General features: G+C 51.1%; 1 protein-coding gene across 2 annotated transcripts in view; it reads left to right on the top strand.

Moving 5' to 3' along the window:
• Positions 1 to 22,307, top strand: part of LOC142494786 (SH3 and multiple ankyrin repeat domains protein 3-like) — a 156,379-nt gene that overhangs the window by 112,559 nt on the left and 21,513 nt on the right. For both annotated transcript variants that reach the window (XM_075599240.1, XM_075599239.1), the window contains one exon: positions 21,998 to 22,201. In XM_075599240.1, the coding sequence (XP_075455355.1) occupies positions 21,998 to 22,201 (204 nt within the window). The remainder of the gene's footprint in view (positions 1 to 21,997; positions 22,202 to 22,307) is intronic.

Below are 22,307 nucleotides of genomic sequence, written 5' to 3'. Positions count from 1 at the left end.
TAGGGGCCCCAGAACGGAGCCTTGCGGGACACCACAGGTGATATCCAGGGGGTTGGAGTTAGAGCCTGAGATGGACACATGTTTGGATCTACCTGATAGGTAGGACTGAAACCAGTTTAAAGTATGTTCCCCTATTCCAGAGTTTAAGCAGGATAGCATGATCAACGGTATCAAAAGCCTGTGCAAAATCTAGGAATACTGCACCAGTGAGTTGTCCCCGTTCCATTCCACACTGGATTTCATTGCAAACTTTTAGCAGGGTAGTTACGGTGGAGTGTTTGGGGCGAAACCCAGATTGGAATTGGCTAGGGAAATTTGTCTTGGTGTAGTAGTCGCTTAATTGGGAGTGGACACATTTTTCCATGACTTTGGATAGAATTGGGAGAAGTGAGATTGGCCTGTAGTTTGAGACAGTGATTTTGTCCCCACTTTTGAAGATTGGGACAACTCTGGCAGTTTTCCAGGTCTTAGGGATATGGCTTGCAGACAGGATAGAGTTGACTATGGAAGCAATTGGTTTGGCAATGGCTGGGGCACCAAGTCGTAGGAACCTAGATTGTAGCAAGTCAGGTCCACATTGGCTGCTTAGTTTTAATTTGAGGAGCGCTTGTGTAATCTCCTCTTCAGATACTGGGCCAAATTGAAAATTGTGGGCAGTATTGGGAGTGGGTGGGGCTATAGGGGTACTCCCAGGATGAGATTCAGGTTTGTGGTTTGGGCTGCGTTTCGCTAATAAGTTAGTGGCGCACCCCACAAAGTAATCATTGAATGCATTTGCAATGTCAGTGGGGTTTGTCAGAGTAATATCCCCCTTAGTGATATTACTTGGTTGTTGATGGTTAGGAGGCTGGAATATATTGTTGATAACCTTCCAGAAGTTAGCTGGGTTTGATGTATTCTGGTGGAGATTGTCAGAGTAATATTGTGCTTTTGCGTGCCTTGTTTGCCTACTGCACATGTTCCGCATGAATCTGTAGTGATTGAGATCCTTGGTAGTGCCAGTTACTTTGTAGCTTTTCCACAAGGCATCCCTGAGCTGGTAGAGTGCAATAAGGTCAGGTGTAACCCATGGAAGGTGGGCCCCCCGTACCCTTATTTTGCGTAGTGGAGCATGGGTATCGCAGAGTTTTAAGAACTCGGATTGGAAATAGTCGAGCGCAGAATCAGGGTCGGCAATTAAATCGATTCTGTGCCATGGGCAGTTGGTAAGGTCATCCAGAAACTGTTGTGGGTTAAAGTTTCTAAATGTTCTAGTGAGGAGAACTTTAGGGCTTGAATGGGGCGGTTTAATTTTCATTACACAGTACACTATTGCATGGTCACTGAAAATGTCAGGAAGGATGCCAGAGGATTGGATTCTGCTGGGGTTTGAGGAGAGAATCCAGTCAAGCAAGGAATGGTTATGCGATTTCAGGTTTATTCGTGTGGGTTGGGAAATGAGTTGCGTTAGGTTAAGTGACTTGAGTTGTATCTGGATTTTATGGTTTTTAGGGTCAAGCCAATTGAAGTTGAAATCCCCAAGAACTAGCAGCTCACTCTTCTCATTCAGAGAGGCAATGGAGCCAAGAAACTGGGTGATATCAGTCAAGGATTGTAGAGGGGCTTTAGGGGGGCGGTAGATGCCAGCGAGCAACATGGGCTTAGAAAAGGGGAGGCAGATTTTGCCAACTAGAGTTTCAAAAGAGGGTGGACTTGGAGGGCAATTTAACAGTGTAAATTGTAATGTGTCAGCAATATAAAATAACACCCCTCCTCCTCTCTTGGCTAAGCCTGGCACATCGTACAATCTGACCGTGTTGGCTAAGCCTGGCACCTCGTTACAATATGACAGTGTTGGCTAAGCCTGGCACCTCGTTACAATATGACAGTGTTGGCTAAGCCTGGCACCTCGTTACAATATGACAGTGTTGCCTAAGCCTGGCACATCGTACAATCTGACCGTGTTGGCTAAGCCTGGCACCTCGTTACAATATGACAGTGTTGGCTAAGCCTGGCACCTCGTTACAATCTGACCGTGTTGGCTAAGCCTGGCACATCGTACAATCTGACCGTGTTGGCTAAGCCTGGCACCTCGTTACAATCTGACCGTGTTGGCTAAGCCTGGCACCTCGTTACAATCTGACCGTGTTGGCTAAGCCTGGCACATCGTACAATCTGACCGTGTTGGCTGTGCCTGGCACCTCGTTACAATCTGACCGTGTTGGCTAAGCCTGGCACCTCGTTACAATCTGACCGTGTTGGCTAAGCCTGGCACCTCGTTACAATCTGACCGTGTTGGCTAAGCCTGGCACCTCGTTACAATCTGACCGTGTTGGCTAAGGCCTCGGACATGGTGCTGAGGTGCGCTGCTGCTCGGCAGTGAGCCCCTGCAGCCGCAATGAGAGCGGCTTTAGCAGGGGCTTGCGCACGCTTGCGGAAGCGTAAGTCTTACGAAAATTTAAAATTTTCGTGCTCATGGGAGCGCAGGGCCGGTCACGTGAGTTGCTCACCCAATGAGGGCGAACCAGCTCCGTGACGTCACTGGCCTGCCCCCCGACGGCGCCTAACCAAGGCCAGGGAAAGCACTTGCTTTCCCTCAGCTTCAGCGCGCCTCCGCACGGGCTGAGTCACCATGGACTCGGCCTAAGCCTGGCGCCTCGTTACAATCTGATCGTGTTGGCTAAGCCTGGCACCTCGTTACAATCTGACCCTGTTGGCTAAGCCTGGCACATCGTTACAATCTGGCCATGTTGACTACGCCTGGCGCCTCGATACAACCTGACAGTGTTGGCTAAGCCTGGCACATCGTTACAATCTGACAGTGTTGGCTAAGCCTGGCACATCGTTACAATCTGACAGTGTTGGCTAAGCCTGGCACCTCGTTACAATCTGACAGTGTTGGCTAAGCCTGGCACATCGTTACAATTTGACCGTGTTGGCTAAGCCTGGCACCTCGTTACAATCTGACAGTGTTGGCTAAGCCTGGCGCCTCATTACAATCTGACAGTGTTGGCTAAGCCTGGCGCCTCGTTACAATCTGATCGTGTTGGCTACGCCTGGCACCTCGTTACAATCTGACAGTGTTGCCTAAGCCTGGCGCCTCGTTACAATCTGACAGTGTTGCCTAAGCCTGGCACATCGTTACAATCTGATCGTGTTGCCTAAGCCTGGCACCTCGTTACAATCTGACAGTGTTGGCTTAGCCTGGCACATCATTACAATTTGACCGTGTTGGCTAAGCCTGGCACCTCGTTACAATCTGACCGTGTTGGCTAAGCCTGGCACCTCGTTACAATCTGACCGTGTTGGCTAAGCCTGGCACCTCGTTACAATCTGACCGTGTTGGCTAAGCCTGGCACCTCGTTACAATCTGACAGTGTTGGCTAAGCCTGGCACCTCGTTACAATCTGACCGTGTTGGCTAAGGCCTCGGACATGGTGCTGAGGTGCGCTGCTGCTCGGCAGTGAGCCCCTGCAGCCGCATTGAGAGCGGCTTTAGCAGGGGCTTGCGCACGCTTGCGGAAGCGTAAGTCTTACGAAAATTTAAAATTTTCGTGCTCATGGGAGCGCAGGGCCGGTCACGTGAGTTGCTCACCCAATGAGGGCGAACCAGCTCCGTGACGTCACTGGCCTGCCCCCCGACGGCGCCTAACCAAGGCCAGGGAAAGCACTTGCTTTCCCTCAGCTTCAGCGCGCCTCCGCACGGGCTGAGTCACCATGGACTCGGCCTAAGCCTGGCGCCTCGTTACAATCTGATCGTGTTGGCTAAGCCTGGCACCTCGTTACAATCTGACCCTGTTGGCTAAGCCTGGCACATCGTTACAATCTGGCCATGTTGACTACGCCTGGCGCCTCGATACAACCTGACAGTGTTGGCTAAGCCTGGCACATCGTTACAATCTGACAGTGTTGGCTAAGCCTGGCACATCGTTACAATCTGACAGTGTTGGCTAAGCCTGGCACCTCGTTACAATCTGACAGTGTTGGCTAAGCCTGGCACATCGTTACAATTTGACCGTGTTGGCTAAGCCTGGCACCTCGTTACAATCTGACAGTGTTGGCTAAGCCTGGCGCCTCATTACAATCTGACAGTGTTGGCTAAGCCTGGCGCCTCGTTACAATCTGATCGTGTTGGCTACGCCTGGCACCTCGTTACAATCTGACAGTGTTGCCTAAGCCTGGCGCCTCGTTACAATCTGACAGTGTTGCCTAAGCCTGGCACATCGTTACAATCTGATCGTGTTGCCTAAGCCTGGCACCTCGTTACAATCTGACAGTGTTGGCTTAGCCTGGCACATCATTACAATTTGACCGTGTTGGCTAAGCCTGGCACCTCGTTACAATCTGACAGTGTTGGCTAAGCCTGGCGCCTCGTTACAATCTGATCGTGTTGCCTAAGCCTGGCACCTCGTTACAATCTGACAGTGTTGGCTAAGCCTGGCACCTCGTTACAATCTGATCGTGTTGCCTAAACCTGGCGCCTCGTTACAATCTGATCGTGTTGCCTAAGCCTGGCACCTCGTTACAATCTGACAGTGTTGGCTAAGCCTGGCACCTCGTTACAATCTGACAGTGTTGGCTAAGCCTGGCACCTCGTTACAATCTGACAGTGTTGCCTAAACCTGGCGCCTCGTTACAATCTGACCGTGTTGGCTAAGCCTGGCACATCGTTACAATCTGACAGTGTTGGCTAAACCTGGCACCTTGTTACAATCTGATCGTGTTGGCTAAACCTGGCACCTCGTTACAATCTGACCGCGTTGGCTAAGCCTGGCACCTCGTTACAATCTGACAGTGTTGGCTAAGCCTGGCACATCGTTACAATCTGACAGTGTTGGCTAAGCCTGGCACCTCGTTACAATCTGACTGCGTTGGCTAAGCCTGGCACCTCGTTACAATCTGACAGTGTTGCCTAAGCCTGGCACATCGTTACAATCTGACAGTGTTGGCTAAGCCTGGCGCCTCGTTACAATCTGATCGTGTTGGCTAAGCCTGGCACCTCGTTACAATCTGACAGTGTTGGCTAAGCCTGGCACCTCGTTACAATCTGACCGTGTTTGCTAAGCCTGGCACATCGTTACAATCTGACAGTGTTGGCTAAGCCTGGCGCCTCGTTACAATCTGACAGTGTTGGCTAAGCCTGGCACCTCGTTACAATATGACAGTGTTGGCTAAGCCTGGCACATCGTTACAATCTGACAGTGTTGGCTAAGCCTGGCACCTCGTTACAATCTGACAGTGTTGGCTAAGCCTGGCACCTCGTTACAATCTAATCGTGTTTGCTAAGCGTGGCGCCTCGTTACAATCTGACAGTGTTGCCTAAGCCTGGCACATCGTTACAATCTGACCGTGTTGGCTAAGCCTGGCGCCTCGTTACAATCTGATCGTGTTGGCTAAGCCTGGCACCTCGTTACAATCTGACAGTGTTGGCTAAGCCTGGCACCTCGTTACAATCTGACAGTGTTGGCTAAGCCTGGCACATCGTTACAATCTGACAGTGTTGGCTAAGCCTGGCGCCTCGTTACAATCTGACAGTGTTGGCTAAGCCTGGCACCTCGTTACAATATGACAGTGTTGGCTAAGCCTGGCACATCGTTACAATCTGACAGTGTTGGCTAAGCCTGGCACCTCGTTACAATCTGACAGTGTTGGCTAAGCCTGGCGCCTCGTTACAATCTAATCGTGTTTGCTAAGCGTGGCGCCTCGTTACAATCTAATCGTGTTTGCTAAGCCTGGCGCCTCGTTACAATCTAATCGTGTTTGCTAAGCCTGGCACCTCGTTACAATCTAATCGTGTTGGCTAAGCCTGGCACCTCGTTACAATCTGACAGTGTTGGCTAAACCTGGCACATCGTTACAATTTGACCGTGTTGGCTAAGCCTGGCACCTCGTTACAATCTGACAGTGTTGGCTAAGCCTGGCGCCTCGTTACAATCTGACAGTGTTGACTAAGCCTGGCGCCTCGTTACAATCTGATCGTGTTGGCTACGCCTGGCACCTCGTTACAATCTGACAGTGTTGCCTAAGCCTGGCACCTCGTTACAATCTGACAGTGTTGGCTAAGCCTGGCACCTCGTTACAATCTGACCGTGTTGGCTAAGCCTGGCACATCGTTACAATCTGACAGTGTTGCCTAAGCCTGGCACCTCGTTACAATCTGACAGTGTTGCCTAAGCCTGGCACCTCGTTACAATCTGACAGTGTTGCCTAAGCCTGGCACCTCGTTACAATCTGACAGTGTTGGCTAAGCCTGGCACCTCGTGACAATCTGATCGTGTTGCCTAAGCCTGGCACCTCGTTACAATCTGACAGTGTTGCCTAAGCCTGGCACCTCGTTACAATCTGACAGTGTTGCCTAAGCCTGGCACATCGTTACAATTTGACCGTGTTGGCTAAGCCTGGCACCTCGTTACAATCTGACAGTGTTGCCTAAGCCTGGCACCTCGTTACAATCTGACAGTGTTGGCTAAGCCTGGAGCCTCGTTACAATCTGACAGTGTTGCCTAAGCCTGGCGCCTCGTTACAATCTGACAGTGTTGGCAAAGCCTGGCGCCTCGTTACAATCTGACAGCGTTGCCTAAGCCTGGCGCCTCGTTACAATCTGATCGTGTTGGCTAAGCCTGGCGCCTCGTTACAATCTGACAGTGTTGGCTAAGCCTGGCGCCTCGTTACAATCTGATCGTGTTGGCTAAGCCTGGCACCTCGTTACAATCTGACAGTGTTGGCTAAGCCTGGCACCTCGTTACAATCTGACAGTGTTGGCTAAGCCTGGCGCCTCGTTACAATCTGACAGTGTTGGCTAAGCCTGGCACATCGTTACAATCTGACAGTGTTGGCTAAGCCTGGCGCCTCGTTACAATCTGACAGTGTTGCCTATGCCTGGCACCTCGTTACAATCTGATCGTGTTGGCTAAGCCTGGCACCTCGTTACAATCTGACAGTGTTGGCTAAGCCTGGCACATCGTTAAAATATGACAGTGTTGGCTAAGCCTGGCGCCTCGTTACAATCTGATCGTGTTGGCTAAGCCTGGCGCCTCGTTACAATCTGACAGTGTTGGCTAAGCCTGGCGCCTCGTTACAATCTGACAGTGTTGGCTAAGCCTGGCACCTCGTTACAATCTGACAGTGTTGCCTATGCCTGGCACCTCGTTACAATCTGATCGTGTTGGCTAAGCCTGGCACCTCGTTACAATCTGACAGTGTTGGCTAAGCCTGGCGCCTCGTTACAATCTGATCGTGTTGGCTAAGCCTGGCACCTCGTTACAATCTGACAGTGTTGGCTAAGCCTGGCACCTCGTTACAATCTGACAGTGTTGGCTAAGCCTGGCGCCTCGTTACAATCTGACAGTGTTGGCTAAGTATTCTGAAGCCAGGGTCACGTTGGTATGAATGGCTCCCGATAGCATTAACACAGTTCCCTTTTAAATCACTCCAAGTCCTGTAATATTTCCTCCACTTTATTGGGAAAAGGTAGCAGGGTACAGATACTTGTGGATGGTGTGTAGTGGTGATTATTAGTTAGGAACCGGTAAAAAGAGATGGCCTCACCAAGGGTTATAAACAGAGAAAGGTTCTTTACTCACTGTCTCCAGGGTTGAAAAGAGGAAGTGAGGTGCGGTGTGGGCAAAGGAATAGTCTAGGGACAGACCATGTCTGAACAAACAGGAGGGGGGGCAGACTAGTCCATTCTGGTGAGGATCTCAGAGACTGCTGTAGCAGCTCACTGATGTCATGCTCGCAGGCAAGGAGTGCAACATTGTTGCAAGCCACGCAGGCACAGTATGTGTCTGCAGACTCCATGCAGCTGGGAATAAAATCTGACAGGCAGAAGCTGCAAAGGAGAGAGGGGGGTGAGTCAGAAATGTGGCTCTTGTTCCATAACACTCCCCGTCTGGTATCTGTAGATACCACTATATGGCAAGCTATGTGGAACATATGTGCAATACATACAACATAACAATATACTGCAAAGCTCCATATTTCCATAGCAATGTGATACCGGCTGGTACCACTGGCATCAAAGTCCTTTGGCCAGGCCTTCCAGTAAGGGAAGCCAGGTGGGTGCGTAGCTCTTGGTTAGCTTGATGCACCACAATGTCTCTTAAAAGTCCACGGCACTGGTAACCAGTTTTTCCCCATCACAGTCCGATTTGGGCATTAGGAGGATAGTCTCTGTAATGGGTCTTATTGAGGCGGCCTCCTACTCTCATGAGGCCGTCGTTGTCGATGAAGGGATTCAACTTCCAAAGTGGACTGTTTTTGTGAACACTCTTCTTTCCGTGAATGCAATTGATCTCTTCCGCATACGTTTCTCTTTGAACATGACCGAGAACAGTTTCCTTAGCCTTTGTAATTTCCTCTACGGTGCGCAGCTCTTTGCAGATGTGCCAGCCGTGGCAGCCGGTAGTTTTACCATCTGGTGTCTGGCGGAAGGAGGAGGCTATATGCCCGAGATGGGCTACTGTTCGCAGAAGGGCCGTCCATCTTGAGAAGCGTTGGAATCGATGTGATCCGAATGCGTTTTTGTGCGATACATTGGTGAGTACTACGGATACTTGTGGGGGCCTTATCTCCGTATCCTTTTCGGGATCCACGAGTCCAAAATCGTCAACTGGGGTTGGTAGCGTTTCCGCAGGCTGCGCAAGAAACATTGGTCCTGTGAGCCACGACGTATTCTGCAGTTGAGATGCGGGTACTGATCTGGTGGCGTGATCTGCGGGATTTTGCTCTGTGGGCACGTGGTGCCATTGTTCTGGTTGGGTTGACTTCCTGATTCTTTCTACGCGGTTAGCTACGTATACGTAGAATCTCCTTTTCTTATTGTAGATGTATCCCAGTACCACCTTGCTATCTGTGTAGAGTTTGACGGCATCTGGTTTGCTGTCCATCTCATTCTCGATAAGCTCCGCCAGTTCTACTGCTAACACTGCACCACACAGCTCTAGTCTGGGTATAGTATGGTCGGGTTGTGGCGCCAGCTTAGCTTTGCCAAGGATGAACCTGATGTGGCAACTTCCATCCACGTCCGTGGTTTTTAGGTAGGCCACCGCTGCTATAGCTTTGGTGGAGGCATCTGAGAACACGCAAAGCTCTTTGCTGTGTGCGGCGGTGAGAGATATAGGTGAATAGGGGCGTGGGATTTGAAGTTGCTCGAGGGCCTTCAAGGAGTATTTCCACGTTTCCCACTCTTTCCGTTTTTCTGGAGGTAGTGGGGTGTCCCATTCCTGTTTTTCGAAGGACATTTCTCTGAGGAGGGATTTCCCTTGTATAGTGACAGGAGCCACGAATCCTAGCGGGTCGTAGAGACTGTTAACGGTGGACAGGACTCCGCGACGTGTGAAGGGTTTTTCTTCGATGGCTACCTGGAACGTAAAGGTGTCTGTTTTAAGGTTCCAGCTTATCCCTAGGCTCCGCTGTATGGGAGGCGTGTCGGTCCCCAGATCCAAATTCTTGAGATCTGGTGCTTGATCATCTGCATGGAACGCCTTCATCACTGTGGCACTGTTGGAAGCTATTTTGTGCAACCTTAGGTTGGCTTTTGCTAACATCTTTTGTGTCCTCTTGAGTAGATCTACGGCTTCTTCTTCGGTGGGAACTGATTTTAATCCGTCGTCCACATAGAAGTCTCTTTCGACGAAGCTCCTGGCGTCTTTCCCGAACTCTGCTTCTCCGTCTTGGGCCGTTCTTCTGAGGCCGTAGGCTGCCACTGCAGGTGATGGGCTGTTCCCGAAGACATGTACTTTCATGCGGAACTCCGTGATTTCTTTTTCTATGTCGTCATCTTGGTACCACAGGAATCTTAGGTAGTTACGGTTGTCTTCTCGCACAAGGAAGCAGTGGAACATCTGTTGAATGTCTGCGGTTACAGCGATAGGTTCCTTGCGGAAGCGGATCAGCACTCCCAGAAGACTGTTTGTCAGATCCGGCCCGGTGAGGAGAACATCGTTTAGGGAGACTCCCTGATGCTGGGCACTGGAGTCGAATACCACTCGGATTTGGCCAGGTTTCTGGGGGTGGTAGACGCCAAACGACGGGAGGTACCAGCATTCTTCGCCTTCTTTCATTGGGGGCGCCGACTCTGCATGGCCACTGTGGAAGATTTTTTGCATGAAGGCCACAAAGTGTTCCTTGGTCTCCGGTTTCCTTTGTAGGTTACGGCGGAGCGAAGCGAGCCTAGACATAGCATGGTCTCTGTTGTTTGGGAGGCGTCTTCTTGGCGAGCGGAAAGGTAGTGGGGCCACCCAACTGCCCAATTCGTCCTTGAAGAGCTCCTTATCCATTAGCCTCAAGAATTCTTTGTCTTCCATTGATGGCGCCTGTTTGTCGTCGTCCTTTGTTGTCTGGAACACTGTACTCCCTAGGTTGTTGGGGTATTTTCTTGCCACAGGCGCGTCTCCGTAGTTCCTTTTGGTCTCGAGCTTCTCGTGGACCTGAAAGTGGTTCGGACAAGGTTTGAAGTGAGATATACGACCGTTCTCCAGCAAGTTCGTCTGTAGGGCGCCTACGTTGTCGGGTCCTCGTATCCTGTCTATGCATACTTCTCCCACTACCACCCATCCTAGATCGAGCCTTTGAGCGCTTGGGCCGTTGTGGTCCCCATTTCGCTGTTCACGGATCTTGTGTGCTCTCATGATGTCTCTGCCAAGTAGCAGCAGGATCTGGGCATCTTCGTCTAGTGGTGGGATGTGATCGGCAATGGTTTTTAGATGGGGATGGTGTCGCGCCACGTCTGGCGTGGGGATCTCAGTCCTATCTTCCGCCATGTGATTGCACTCGATGAGTGTGGGAAGGGGCATGCTCACTTTGCCGTCTATTGAGCATATGGTGTAGCCATTCACTCTTCTCCCTGTAGTCTCCATTCGCCCTGCGCACGTTCTGAGAGTGTAAGGAGAAGTACTGTCTTGTATGTTGAACATATCGAAGAATTCTGACCTGACCAGCGATCGGTTGCTCTGGTCGTCGATGATTGCATACATCCGTTTGGCTCTTTGGGGTTGTCCCTCTGGGTGCACTGCTACCAGACATATTTTAGAGCAAGATCTACCGTCGTTTCCTTCTCCGCATACTTCTGTGCATTTGGATGCTACTGACGTCGGGGGGGGGGGTGTCTCCCACTTCTTCCTCCCCGCCCTGCTTTGTCGGAGGGTTAGGGGCTTTGCTTGCTTTGGGCTTCATAGCTTCCGGGTGTAGAGCGGCTATGTGCCTGTCGCTATCGCACTCTGTGCATTTCATAGCTTCTTTGCAGTCCTTGAATAAATGAGTTGTGGAAGCACAACATTTGAAACAGGCTCCCCATTCCCTGAGTAGGTTCTTTCGCTCCTCTATGGGTTTCATCCTGAATCCGAAGCACTTGTTAAGTGGATGCGGCTTTTTGTGGATAGGGCATTCTTTGTTAAGGTCCCTCGGTTTTTTGTCCCTGTCGGCCGTCTGGCTGGGACTCGCGTGGGTCGTAGGGGGCACGTCCGTCCTGTGGACCGAGATGGGTGTTCTGGAGTCCTTGCACCTTGCTGTTGACCTTTCGTTCCTCGGGTGGCTGGCGCTGGATGTGGTTTGCGCACCTAAGATGAAGCTGGGGTCGTTTCTTGTCTTTGCCGCTTCGCAGATGAAGCTCACGAAGAATGAGAATGGGGGGAAGACAACCTGCTTCTCCCTTTTGTATTTGGAACCTTGTGAAAGCCACCTTTCTTGGAGGTTGAAGGGTAGCTTCTCCAGGATGGGTCTCACTCCACGAGCTGAATCTAGGGCGTTGAGACCTATTAAGGAATGGTCTTTCCTTGCGGACTCCAGTTCTTGCAGCAGGTCTCCAAGATCTCGTAACTTCGAGTAGTCTTTACTCGTGATCTTGGGGAAGCTCTCGATTCTTTTGAAGAGTGAATCCTCGACTGCTTCAGGGCTGCCATAGGTCTCTTCTAGCCTTTCCCACACTAGGTCCAGACCTACTTGGGGTTGATGTGCGTTTGCCGTCCGAAGTCTCTGCGCTTGCTCCCTGGATACGTTCCCCAAGAACTTAACTAACAGGTTGAGCTCTTCCCTTGCTGAGAAGTCCAAGCTGTCGATTGCGTCTTTGAACGTGAATTTCCACGTCCGGTAGTTCTCAGGGCGGTCGTCGAAGCTGATGAGTCCTGCGTGCACCAAGTCGCGCCGGATCATGTACTTGGCTATGTCTGTCAGACCTGAGACGTCGGCGCGTTTGCCCCGTTCTGAGGTAGTTGCTGGGACGGTCTGTGCGGTCGCCTCTTCCTTTGCGTGGACGCGTGATGGCTGCTGGCCAGTGTGAGGGGCTGTTTTCTCCCGCGTGGGTGTACCTGGATTACGAGCCTGTTGTGGTGCATCCGTGTGCGCTCTGGCGTGTGGATCACTGTTGCGGCTGTGGCTATCCCAGGCAGCGTGTGCCATTGACGGAGCAACGTCTTCTCCTCGTGGTCCTAGCGAGTCTTCGTTGTCTGTGGTGTCGCTCCCTCCGTGTTGAGATGGTGCGCTGGTGTTTACACTGAAGAGGCTCCTTACGTAGTCTTCAGTGCGTTGGGCTGGATCCTCTGAGGCTATCCGTCTGTACGGTAGCTCCCCGCCGTCCTGTCTCGCAGCTGCTTCCAGGACTTCGGCTTGGGCTATGGCGGCAGCGGCTTCCTTCTCTTGATTGAGTGCCTCTAGATCCGCGTCTAATTTGGCTCTTTCTGCCCTTACGGCTGCCTCTCTTCGACCATATTCGGCCCTGGCACGTGCGGCCTCTGCGGTGGCTCGCGCCTTGGTAGCGCTCGCGCTTGCGCTAGACGCGTGAGATTGCACTGATCTTGCTGACCTTGATGAGTGTCTGGATGCGCTGGAGCGCTGTGATGCAGTTTCCAGCAAAAGGTCCTTTCTCCTACTCTCAGCTTCCGTGATAGTGATACGCACGCGGCTGTCTCGTGCCAGGTCAATGTTACTCTGTAAGTCTCTTTCTTGCAGGCTTTCGCTGGTGTTGGCCCTGGTCAGGTAAGTAACGTATGCCTCTGACAGCTCTTGATAACGCGAGTGATCAGTCCTTAATTGCGTTATTGCCTGCTCGAGCTGCTGCGCATAGTTGCCAATACTAGTGACATTGCGTATTCCCAGTGTGGTTGTTTCCCAGGCCAACTCTAATTTAGCGCGGTGCGCTTCAATGTCAGTCTCATATTTTTCGCGGGCCTTTTGTGTCAGTGTGACTGTCCGTTTAGGCCTTGCGCCTGCCTGCGCCTGTTGCAGATGCGCAGCGGTCTCTGTGTCTGAGAGATCGCTTTCCTGCGTGATGTCTGGTGAGGCTCTGAGTTCTGCCATGCTGTAGGTGTGTGTAGGCCTTTGCCAGTGCGTGTGGCGTGCGGTCTTTTACCTTGTCAGCGATGGGCGTCTGTCTCAGATGATGCCGAGCGGTGTCCTGCAGCGTGCAGCGTTGGGGTAGCTGTACTTACAGGTGTCCGTTGGCTCCTCACTGTGGGGCTGAGCAGCGGGTGGACTCAGGCAGAGAAAAAGGCAGTTAGTAATTGTGAGAGGAGCACTGCTTGTTGCAAGGCTGCTGCGCAGCTTGCTGTATAAAGCTTGCTGCCCTGTCTGGCAGAGTGAAGCTGCTGCTTGTCCTGGGGTGCAGAGACTATTCTGTATAGCATAGAGTCTTTGAGTAGTAGCTGCTGTGTGATTCCTTTGTGTAGTATTTCCCAAGGCACACGGTCCTCTTTTTACTATTCTGAAGCCAGGGTCACGTTGGTATGAATGGCTCCCGATAGCATTAACACAGTTCCCTTTTAAATCACTCCAAGTCCTGTAATATTTCCTCCACTTTATTGGGAAAAGGTAGCAGGGTACAGATACTTGTGGATGGTGTGTAGTGGTGATTATTAGTTAGGAACCGGTAAAAAGAGATGGCCTCACCAAGGGGGATAAACAGAGAAAGGTTCTTTACTCACTGTCTCCAGGGTTGAAAAGAGGAAGTGAGGTGCGGTGTGGGCAAAGGAATAGTCTAGGGACAGACCATGTCTGAACAAACAGGAGGGGGGGCAGACTAGTCCATTCTGGTGAGGATCTCAGAGACTGCTGTAGCAGCTCACTCATGTCATGCTCGCAGGCAAGGAGTGCAACATTGTTGCAAGCCACGCAGGCACAGTATGTGTCTGCAGACTCCATGCAGCTGGGAATAAAATCTGACAGGCAGAAACTGCAAAGGAGAGAGGGGGGTGAGTCAGAAATGTGGCTCTTGTTCCATAACACTAAGCCTGGCACCTCGTTACAATTTGACAGTGTTGCCTAAGCCTGGCACCTCGTTACAATATGACTGTGTTGGCTAAGCCTGGCACATCGTTACAATATGACCGTGTTGGCTAAGCCTGGCACCTCGTTACAATCTGACAGTGTTGGCTAAGCCTGGCGCCTCGTTACAATCTGACCGTGTTGGCTAAGCCTGGTACCTCGTTACAATCTGACAGTGTTGGCTAAGCCTGGCACATCGTTACAATCTGACAGTGTTGGCTAAGCCTGGCGCCTCGTTACAATCTGACAGTGTTGGCTAAACCCGGCACCTCGTTACAATCTGACAGTGTTGGCTAAGCCTGGCACATCGTTACAATCTGACCGTGTTGGCTAAGCCTGGAGCCTCGTTACAATCTGACAGTGTTTCCTAAGCCTGGCACCTCGTTACAATCTGATCGTGTTGGCTAAACCCGGCACCTCGTTACAATCTGACAGTGTTGCCTAAGCCTGGCACCTCGTTACAATCTGACAGTGTTGCCTAAGCCTGGCACCTCTTTACTATCTGATCGTGTTGGCTAAGCCTGGCACCTCGTTACAATCTGACCGCGTTGGCTAAGCCTGGCACCTCGTTACAATCTGACAGTGTTGGCTAAACCCGGCACATCGTTACAATCTGACCGTGTTGGCTAAGCCTGGCACATCGTTACAATCTGGCCGTGTTGGCTACGCCTGGCACCTCGTTACAATCTGACAGTGTTGGCTAAGCCTGGCACCTCGTTACAATCTGACAGTGTTGGCTAAGCCTGGCACCTCGTTACAATCTGACCGTGTTGGCTAAGCCTGGCACCTCGTTACAATCTGACAGTGTTGGCTAAGCCTGGCACCTCGTTACAATCTTACCGTGTTGGCTAAGCCTGGCACCTCGTTACAATCTGACAGTGTTGGCTAAGCCTGGCACCTCGTTACAATCTGACCGTGTTGGCTAAGCCTGGCACCTCGTTACAATCTGACAGTGTTGGCTAAGCCTGGCACCTCGTTACAATCTGACCGTGTTGGCTAAGCCCGGCACCTCGTTACAATCTGACAGTGTTGGCTAAGCCTGGCACCTCGTTACAATCTGACAGTGTTGGCTAAGCCTGGCACCTCGTTACAATCTGACAGTGTTGGCTAAGCCTGGCACCTCGTTACAATCTGACAGTGTTGGCTAAGCCTGGCACCTCGTTACAATCTGACAGTGTTGGCTAAGCCTGGCACATCGTTACAATCTGACAGTGTTGGCTAAGCCTGGCACATCGTTACAATCTGACAGTGTTGGCTAAGCCTGGCACCTCGTTACAATCTGACCGTGTTGGCTAAGCCTGGCACCTCGTTACAATCTGACCGTGTTGGCTAAGCCTGGCACCTCGTTACAATCTGACAGTGTTGGCTAAGCCTGGCACCTCGTTACAATCTGACAGTGTTGGCTAAGCCTGGCACCTCGTTACAATCTGACAGTGTTGGCTAAGCCTGGCACCTCGTTACAATCTGACAGTGTTGGCTAAGCCTGGCACCTCGTTACAATCTGACAGTGTTGGCTAAGCCTGGCACCTCGTTACAATCTGACCGTGTTGGCTAAGCCTGGCACCTCGTTACAATCTGACCGTGTTGGCTAAGCCTGGCACCTCGTTACAATCTGACCGTGTTGGCTAAGCCTGGCACCTCGTTACAATCTGACAGTGTTGGCTAAGCCTGGCGCCTCGTTACAATCTGACAGTGTTGGCTAAGCCTGGCACCTCGTTACAATCTGACCGTGTTGGCTAAGCCTGGCACCTCGTTACAATCTGGGATTCTCTGACTTGTGGGAACGTGACTCTGGGAACGTTTCATCCTTTAACTGGAACCTGCCGTGTGATTTAAGATGCAATAAGAAATGAGTTATGCGCCTTAATAACCTGGTAAGGATGGATGTGCGTGCAGCGCTCCCCGACGTGCGTTCCCAGTGAGAGACATTAAGTACCGTGTCTGCGGCCGCGCTGTATCACGCAGACATTATTTACTCCTGGATCTGGACATGTATTCATGTCTCTTTGTGCTTCTCCTGGTAATGAAGGTACCGGCGTGTACATTCGCGGTATGGGAGCGCTCTATAGTTATTGCTGAGGTTTTTTAACTTCATGAAATTAATTTCGCAAAATTAGTTAATTATTTTAATTTAACATTAAAAAGATCTTACTGAACGCGTCGCGCGGCTGAATGTTTGGGATAAATCCGGGTAAATCCCCGCTGAGCCTCAGATTGCAGCTGAATGTAATAGAAATATTTGTACTTGTTTCTGCGTTCTATTTCTTTGCCTCTAGAAACATTTATTACTATATTATTGGTGCCTCGGCCAGTTATAGGGAGGTCGGCCTCCCTGTGAGGTTGGGTTACAGTGGAAGGGGAAGTGTCCTGTTAGAGGGAGGTCGGCCTCTCTGTGAGGTTGGGTTACTGTGGAAGGGGAAGTGTCCAGTTATAGGGGGGTCGGCCTCCCTGTGAGGTTGGGTTACAGTGGAAGGGGAAGTGTCCAGTTATAGGGGGGTCGGCCTCTCTGTGAGGTTGGGTTACTGTGCATGGGAAGTGTCCCGTTATAGGGAGGTCGGCCTCTCTGTGAGGTTGGGTTACTGTGGAAGGGGAAGTGTCCAGTTATAGGGAGGTCGGCCTCTCTGTGAGGTTGGGTTACTGTGCATGGGAAGTGTCCCGTTATAGGGAGGTCGGCCTCTCTGTGAGGTTGGGTTACTGTGGAAGGGGAAGTGTCCAGTTATAGGGAGGTCGGCCTCTCTGTGAGGTTGGGTTACTGTGCATGGGAAGTGTCCAGTTATAGGGAGGTCGGCCTCTCTGTGAGGTTGGGTTACTGTGTAAGGGGAAGTGTCCAGTTATAGGGAGGTCGGCCTCTCTGCGAGGTTGGGTTACTGTGGAAGGGAAAGTGTCCAGTTATAGGGAGGTCGGCCTCTCTCTGAGATTGGGCTACAGTGGAAGGGAAAGTGTCCAGTTATAGGGAGGTCGGCCTCTCTGTGAGGTTGGGTTACTGTGGAAGGTGAAGTGTCCAGTTATAGGGGGGTCGGCCTCGCTGTGAGGTTGGGTTACTGTGCATGGGAAGTGTCCAGTTATAGGGAGGTCGGCCTCTCTGTGAGGTTGGGTTACAGTGGAAGGGGAAGTGTCCAGTTATAGGGAGGTCGGCCTCTCTGTGAGGTTGGGTTACTGTGGAAGGGGAAGTGTCCAGTTATAGGGAGGTCGGCCTCTCTGTGAGGTTGGGTTACTGTGGAAGGGGAAGTGTCCAGTTATAGGGAGGTTGGCCTCTCTGTGAGGTTGGGTTACTGTGGAAGGGGAAGTGTCCAGTTATAGGGGGGTCGGCCTCTCTGTGAGGTTGGGTTACTGTGGAAGGGGAAGTGTCCAGTTATAGGGGGGTCGGCCTCTCTGTGAGGTTGGGTTACTGTGGAAGGGGAAGTGTCCAGTTATAGGGGGGTCGGCCTCTCTGTGAGGTTGGGTTACTGTGCATGGGAAGTGTCCTGTTATAGGGAGGTCGGCCTCTCTGTGAGGTTGGGTTACAGTGGAAGGGGAAGTGTCCAGTTATAGGGAGGTCTGTCTCTGTGAGGTTGGGTTACTGTGGAAGGGGCAGTGTCCAATTATAGGGAGGTCGGCCTCTCTGTGAGGTTGGGTTACTGTGGAAGGGGCAGTGTCCAATTATAGGGAGGTCGGCCTCTCTGTGAGGTTGGGTTACTGTGGAAGGGGCAGTGTCCAATTATAGGGAGGTCGGCCTCTCTGTGAGGTTGGGTTACAGTGGAAGGGGAAGTGTCCAATTATAGGGGGGTCCGCCTCTCTGTGAGGTTGGGTTACTGTGGAAGGTGAAGTGTCCAGTTATAGGGAGGTCGGCCTCTCTGTGAGGTTGGGTTACTGTGGAAGGGGAAGTGTCCAGTTATAGGGAGGTCGGCCTCTCTGTGAGGTTGGGTTACAGTGGAAGGGGAAGTGTCCAGTTATAGGGAGGTCGGCCTCTCTGTGAGGTTGGGTTACTGTGGAAGGGGAAGTGTCCAGTTATAGGGAGGTCGGCCTCTCTGTGAGGTTGGGTTACTGTGGAAGGTGAAGTGTCCAGTTATAGGGAGGTCGGCCTCTCTGTGAGGTTGGGTTACTGTGTAAGGGGAAGTGTCCAGTTATAGGGAGGTCGGCCTCTCTGTGAGGTTGGGTTACTGTGTAAGGGGAAGTGTCCAGTTATAGGGAGGTCGGCCTCTCTGTGAGGTTGGGTTACTGTGGAAGGGGAAGTGTCCAGTTATAGGGAGGTCGGCCTCTCTGTGAGGTTGGGTTACAGTGGAAGGGGAAGTGTCCAGTTATAGGGAGGTCGGCCTCTCTGTGAGGTTGGGTTACAGTGGAAGGGGAAGTGTCCAGTTATAGGGAGGTCGGCCTCTCTGAGGTTGGGTTACTGTGGAAGGGGAAGTGTCCAGTTATAGGGAGGTCGGCCTCTCTGTGAGTTTGGGTTACAGTGGAAGGGGAAGAGTCCAGTTATAGGGAGGTCGGCCTCTCTGTGAGGTTGGGTTACAGTGGAAGGGGAAGTGTCCAGTTATAGGGAGGTCGGCCTCTCTGTGAGGTTGGGTTACAGTGGAAGGGGAAGTGTTCAGTTATAGGGAGGTCGGCCTCTCTGTGAGGTTGGGTTACAGTGGAAGGGGAAGTGTCCAGTTATAGGGAGGTCGGCCTCTCTGTGAGGTTGGGTTACTGTGGAAGGGGAAGTGTCCAGTTATAGGGAGGTCGGCCTCTCTGTGAGATTGGGCTACAGTGGAAGGGGAAGTGTCCAGTTATAGGGAGGTCGGCCTCTCTCTGAGGTTGGGTTACCGTGGAGGACGGTTTCTCAGTAGTAAGAGGGGGGAGAGTCATGGTAATAACTTCACAAACGGGGTCTGCACACATGGATTGTAGTAACGATCTGTATTGCTTTTGGATGGGGCTGAAGAGAGACTCTGTGAGTGAAGGCGACTACTCGAGTAATGCGGGCGGGACCACGCTGACCTGGACATTGACCTCCCTGACGCTAACTTTGAAGCAGGGGATAGAAAATAGCTGTGTGGTGCTCTGAAAACTCCGGCACAAATGCTGGATTAGCTCATTGTATACAAAAGAATCCTCTGATTGAATACCCCTGTGGTATCTTAATTGTAATTAATACACCTTCAGAATAACATCACAAACCCACAATTTTTCGAATTAGCTGGTAGAGATCCCACTGGCACTGTAGTAGGGAATCAACACCCTCTAGTGTCCTGACATATAAACATCGATGTGGAGGAGTAGTGAGTAGTGTAGAAAATAGAGACCTATAACTCACGTTTGATTGCAGCCTCCTGATAAGTAAATACCTTTGTCCTGGGGTAAAGGTGTGCCTCTATTTTGGTCCTGGGGTAAATGTGTGCCTCTGTTTTGGTCCTGGGGTAAAGGTGTGCCTCTGTTTTGGTCCTGGGGTAAAGGTGTGCCTCTGTTTTGGTCCTGGGGTAAAGGTGTGCCTCTGTTTTGGTCCTGGGGTAAAGGTGTGCCTCTGTTTTGGTCCTGGGGTAAAGGTGTGCCTCTATTTTGGTCCTGGGGTAAAGGTGAGCCTCTGTTTTGGTCCTGGGGTAAAGGTGTGCCTCTGTTTTGGTCCCGGGGTAAAGGTGTCCCTCTGTTTTGGTCCCGGGGTAAAGGTGTGCCTCTGTTTTGGTCCTGGGGTAAATGTGTGCCTCTGTTTTGGTCCTGGAATAAAGGTGTGCCTCTGTTTTGGTCCTGGGGTAAAGGTGTGCCTCTGTTTTGGTCCTGGGGTAAAGGTGTGCCTCTGTTTTGGTCCTGGGGTAAAGGTGTGCCTCTGTTTTGGTCCTGGGGTAAAGGTGTGCCTCTGTTTTGGTCCTGGGGTAAAGGTGTGCCTCTGTTTTGGTCCTGGGGTAAAGGTGTGCCTCTGTTTTTGTCCAGGGGTAAAGGTGTGCCTCTGTTTTGGTCCTGGGGTAAAGGTGTGCCTCTGTTTTGCTCCTGGGGTAAAGGTGTGCCTCTGTTTTGGTCCTGGGGTAAAGGTGTCCCTCTGTTTTGGTCCTGGGGTAAAGGTGTGCCTCTGTTTTGGTCCTGGGGTAAAGGTGTGCCTCTGTTTTGGTCCTGGGGTAAAGGTGTCCCTCTGTTTTGGTCCTGGGGTAAAGGTGTGCCTCTGTTTTGGTCCTGGGGTAAAGGTGTGCCTCTGTTTTGGTCCTGGGGTAAAGGTGTGCCTCTGTTTTTCTCCTGGGGTAAAGGTGTGCCTCTGTTTTGGTCCTGGGGTAAAGGTGTGCCTCTGTTTTGCTCCTGGGGTAAAGGTGTGCCTCTGTTTTGGTCCTGGGGTAAAGGTGTCCCTCTGTTTTGGTCCTGGGGTAAAGATGTGCCTCTGTTTTGGTCCTGGGGTAAAGGTGTGCCTCTGTTTTGCTCCTGGGGTAAAGGTATGCCTCTGTTTTGGTCCTGGGGTAAAGCACTACTTCCAAGCAGGTGAATAATGTTGATAAAGAGCCTTTCTCGAAACGTGTAGGTGGGTTTTTTCCCCCCAAATTTGCTGCTTTTTTAATGTTCCATTAAATGTGCTATTTTTTCCTCACGGGTCCGCGCTCCGCCTGACTTATTCCTCTGCGGGGAAGTCGGACTCCGCTTTCTTTTTCTCCTCTCTTGGAAGTAGGGGAGGCTGGTGTCTGCTCCTTATAACCAGGCTCCAAAATGAAATTGTAAGCTCTCCGGGACAGGGACTCGTACCTGCACAATGACACGTACAGCGCACCGCCATGTTACTGGACGCGGACGCGGGACAGCGCTAACGTAAGCTTATGCTTATGTGTTAATCAGTAACTTGCGTTCGGTTCCCTGACGTTACCAGCTCGGACTTTACTCGGACCGTGCACCCGGCCCTGTGTTATGTCGCAACTCGGGATCTTTGTCAAGTTCACTGAGTGAGACCATTAGTTCTGGGGATAATGACTGGTCCTCTCTGCGTTTCTATAGCTTGTGGGGGGCCAGTTTGCCTCCGAAGAGGTTTAGGTCTTTTATCCACTCAAATAGGCTGAAGTTACACGCTGGTGTAAAGGAGAGACCTTTCTATAAGATGTTAATTTGATCATTGGGTAACTCAATATCTGATGAGTTAGCTACTTGGAGTTCATTATGTAAGGGGGTAGTTAGAATTGATTCCTCTTCTCGCTCTCCTTCTCCATCAGGTTTCAGCACCAGCGACCAGTTCTGCAAAGAGATATATGCATATATTTGTTAAGCAGCGCTAATTTGAATTAGGTTTTAAACAGTATTTCTTTTGTAAATAAATAATCTGGGAAATGAGCACACAGTTATATTTCCATTTGCTATATGCTTTGCTGTGGAGGGTTTTTGTCACTTTTTTTACTCGCCATAACTTAACTAAGTATGGTAAAACCCATCCTCATTGCTTCAACTTTGCATAGCCAGTGTGCTCATTTGCGTATCATTTCCCAGAATCCCTTTGCTGCAGTGGAAGTGCAGGGTGATAATGGTGAGAGGTGGGGTTGCAGACCTGCCTAAGACATGCAAATGAGCGCACAGTTATATTTCCATTTGCTATATATATATATATATATATTTATATATATATATTGAGTTTCCTCATTTATTAGAGGTTGAGAGTGCATTGTCCAAAGGGAATACTTTCCGTTCTCCAGGATAACATTCTCGGGCTTTCTTGACTGGTGCGCTCTGTCTGATTGCAGCTTCATGCTCGGGGGTCTGCCTGAGGGTGGTCTCTGTCAGACCCTCTGGTTGAAGTGTGATGCTCCGGTACAGGCCTGTGATACATCTCTCTTGGTGATTGGGTGTCTCTTTAGAAGTGCCTCCGGCTGAACCCCGATACTCCCGTGTGGGTGTCCAAGCAGCGGATTCTGTGCACCCTGAACCACAGCCTGAAGGACGTTCTGAATTATGGGCTCTTCCAGCCAGCGTTTAATGGCAGAGCTGGGAAATTCCTTGACGAGGAGCGGTTGCTACGAGAATACCCACCCTCTCTGGCCACGCCAGTCCCCTACCTGGAGGTAACTACCTTGAGACTCATACCTGGGGCAGAGAGAGGGGCACATGTGACATCAAGTAACTTACCTAAGGGAAATAACACACAGTATAACGGGTAACCCACCGAGG

This window comes from Ascaphus truei, chromosome 5 (genome assembly GCF_040206685.1).
Source record: "Ascaphus truei isolate aAscTru1 chromosome 5, aAscTru1.hap1, whole genome shotgun sequence".
Taxonomy (NCBI): domain Eukaryota; kingdom Metazoa; phylum Chordata; class Amphibia; order Anura; family Ascaphidae; genus Ascaphus; species Ascaphus truei.
The sequence above is the reverse complement of the archived record's forward strand: the minus strand, read 5'-3'. Positions and strand labels throughout refer to the sequence as shown.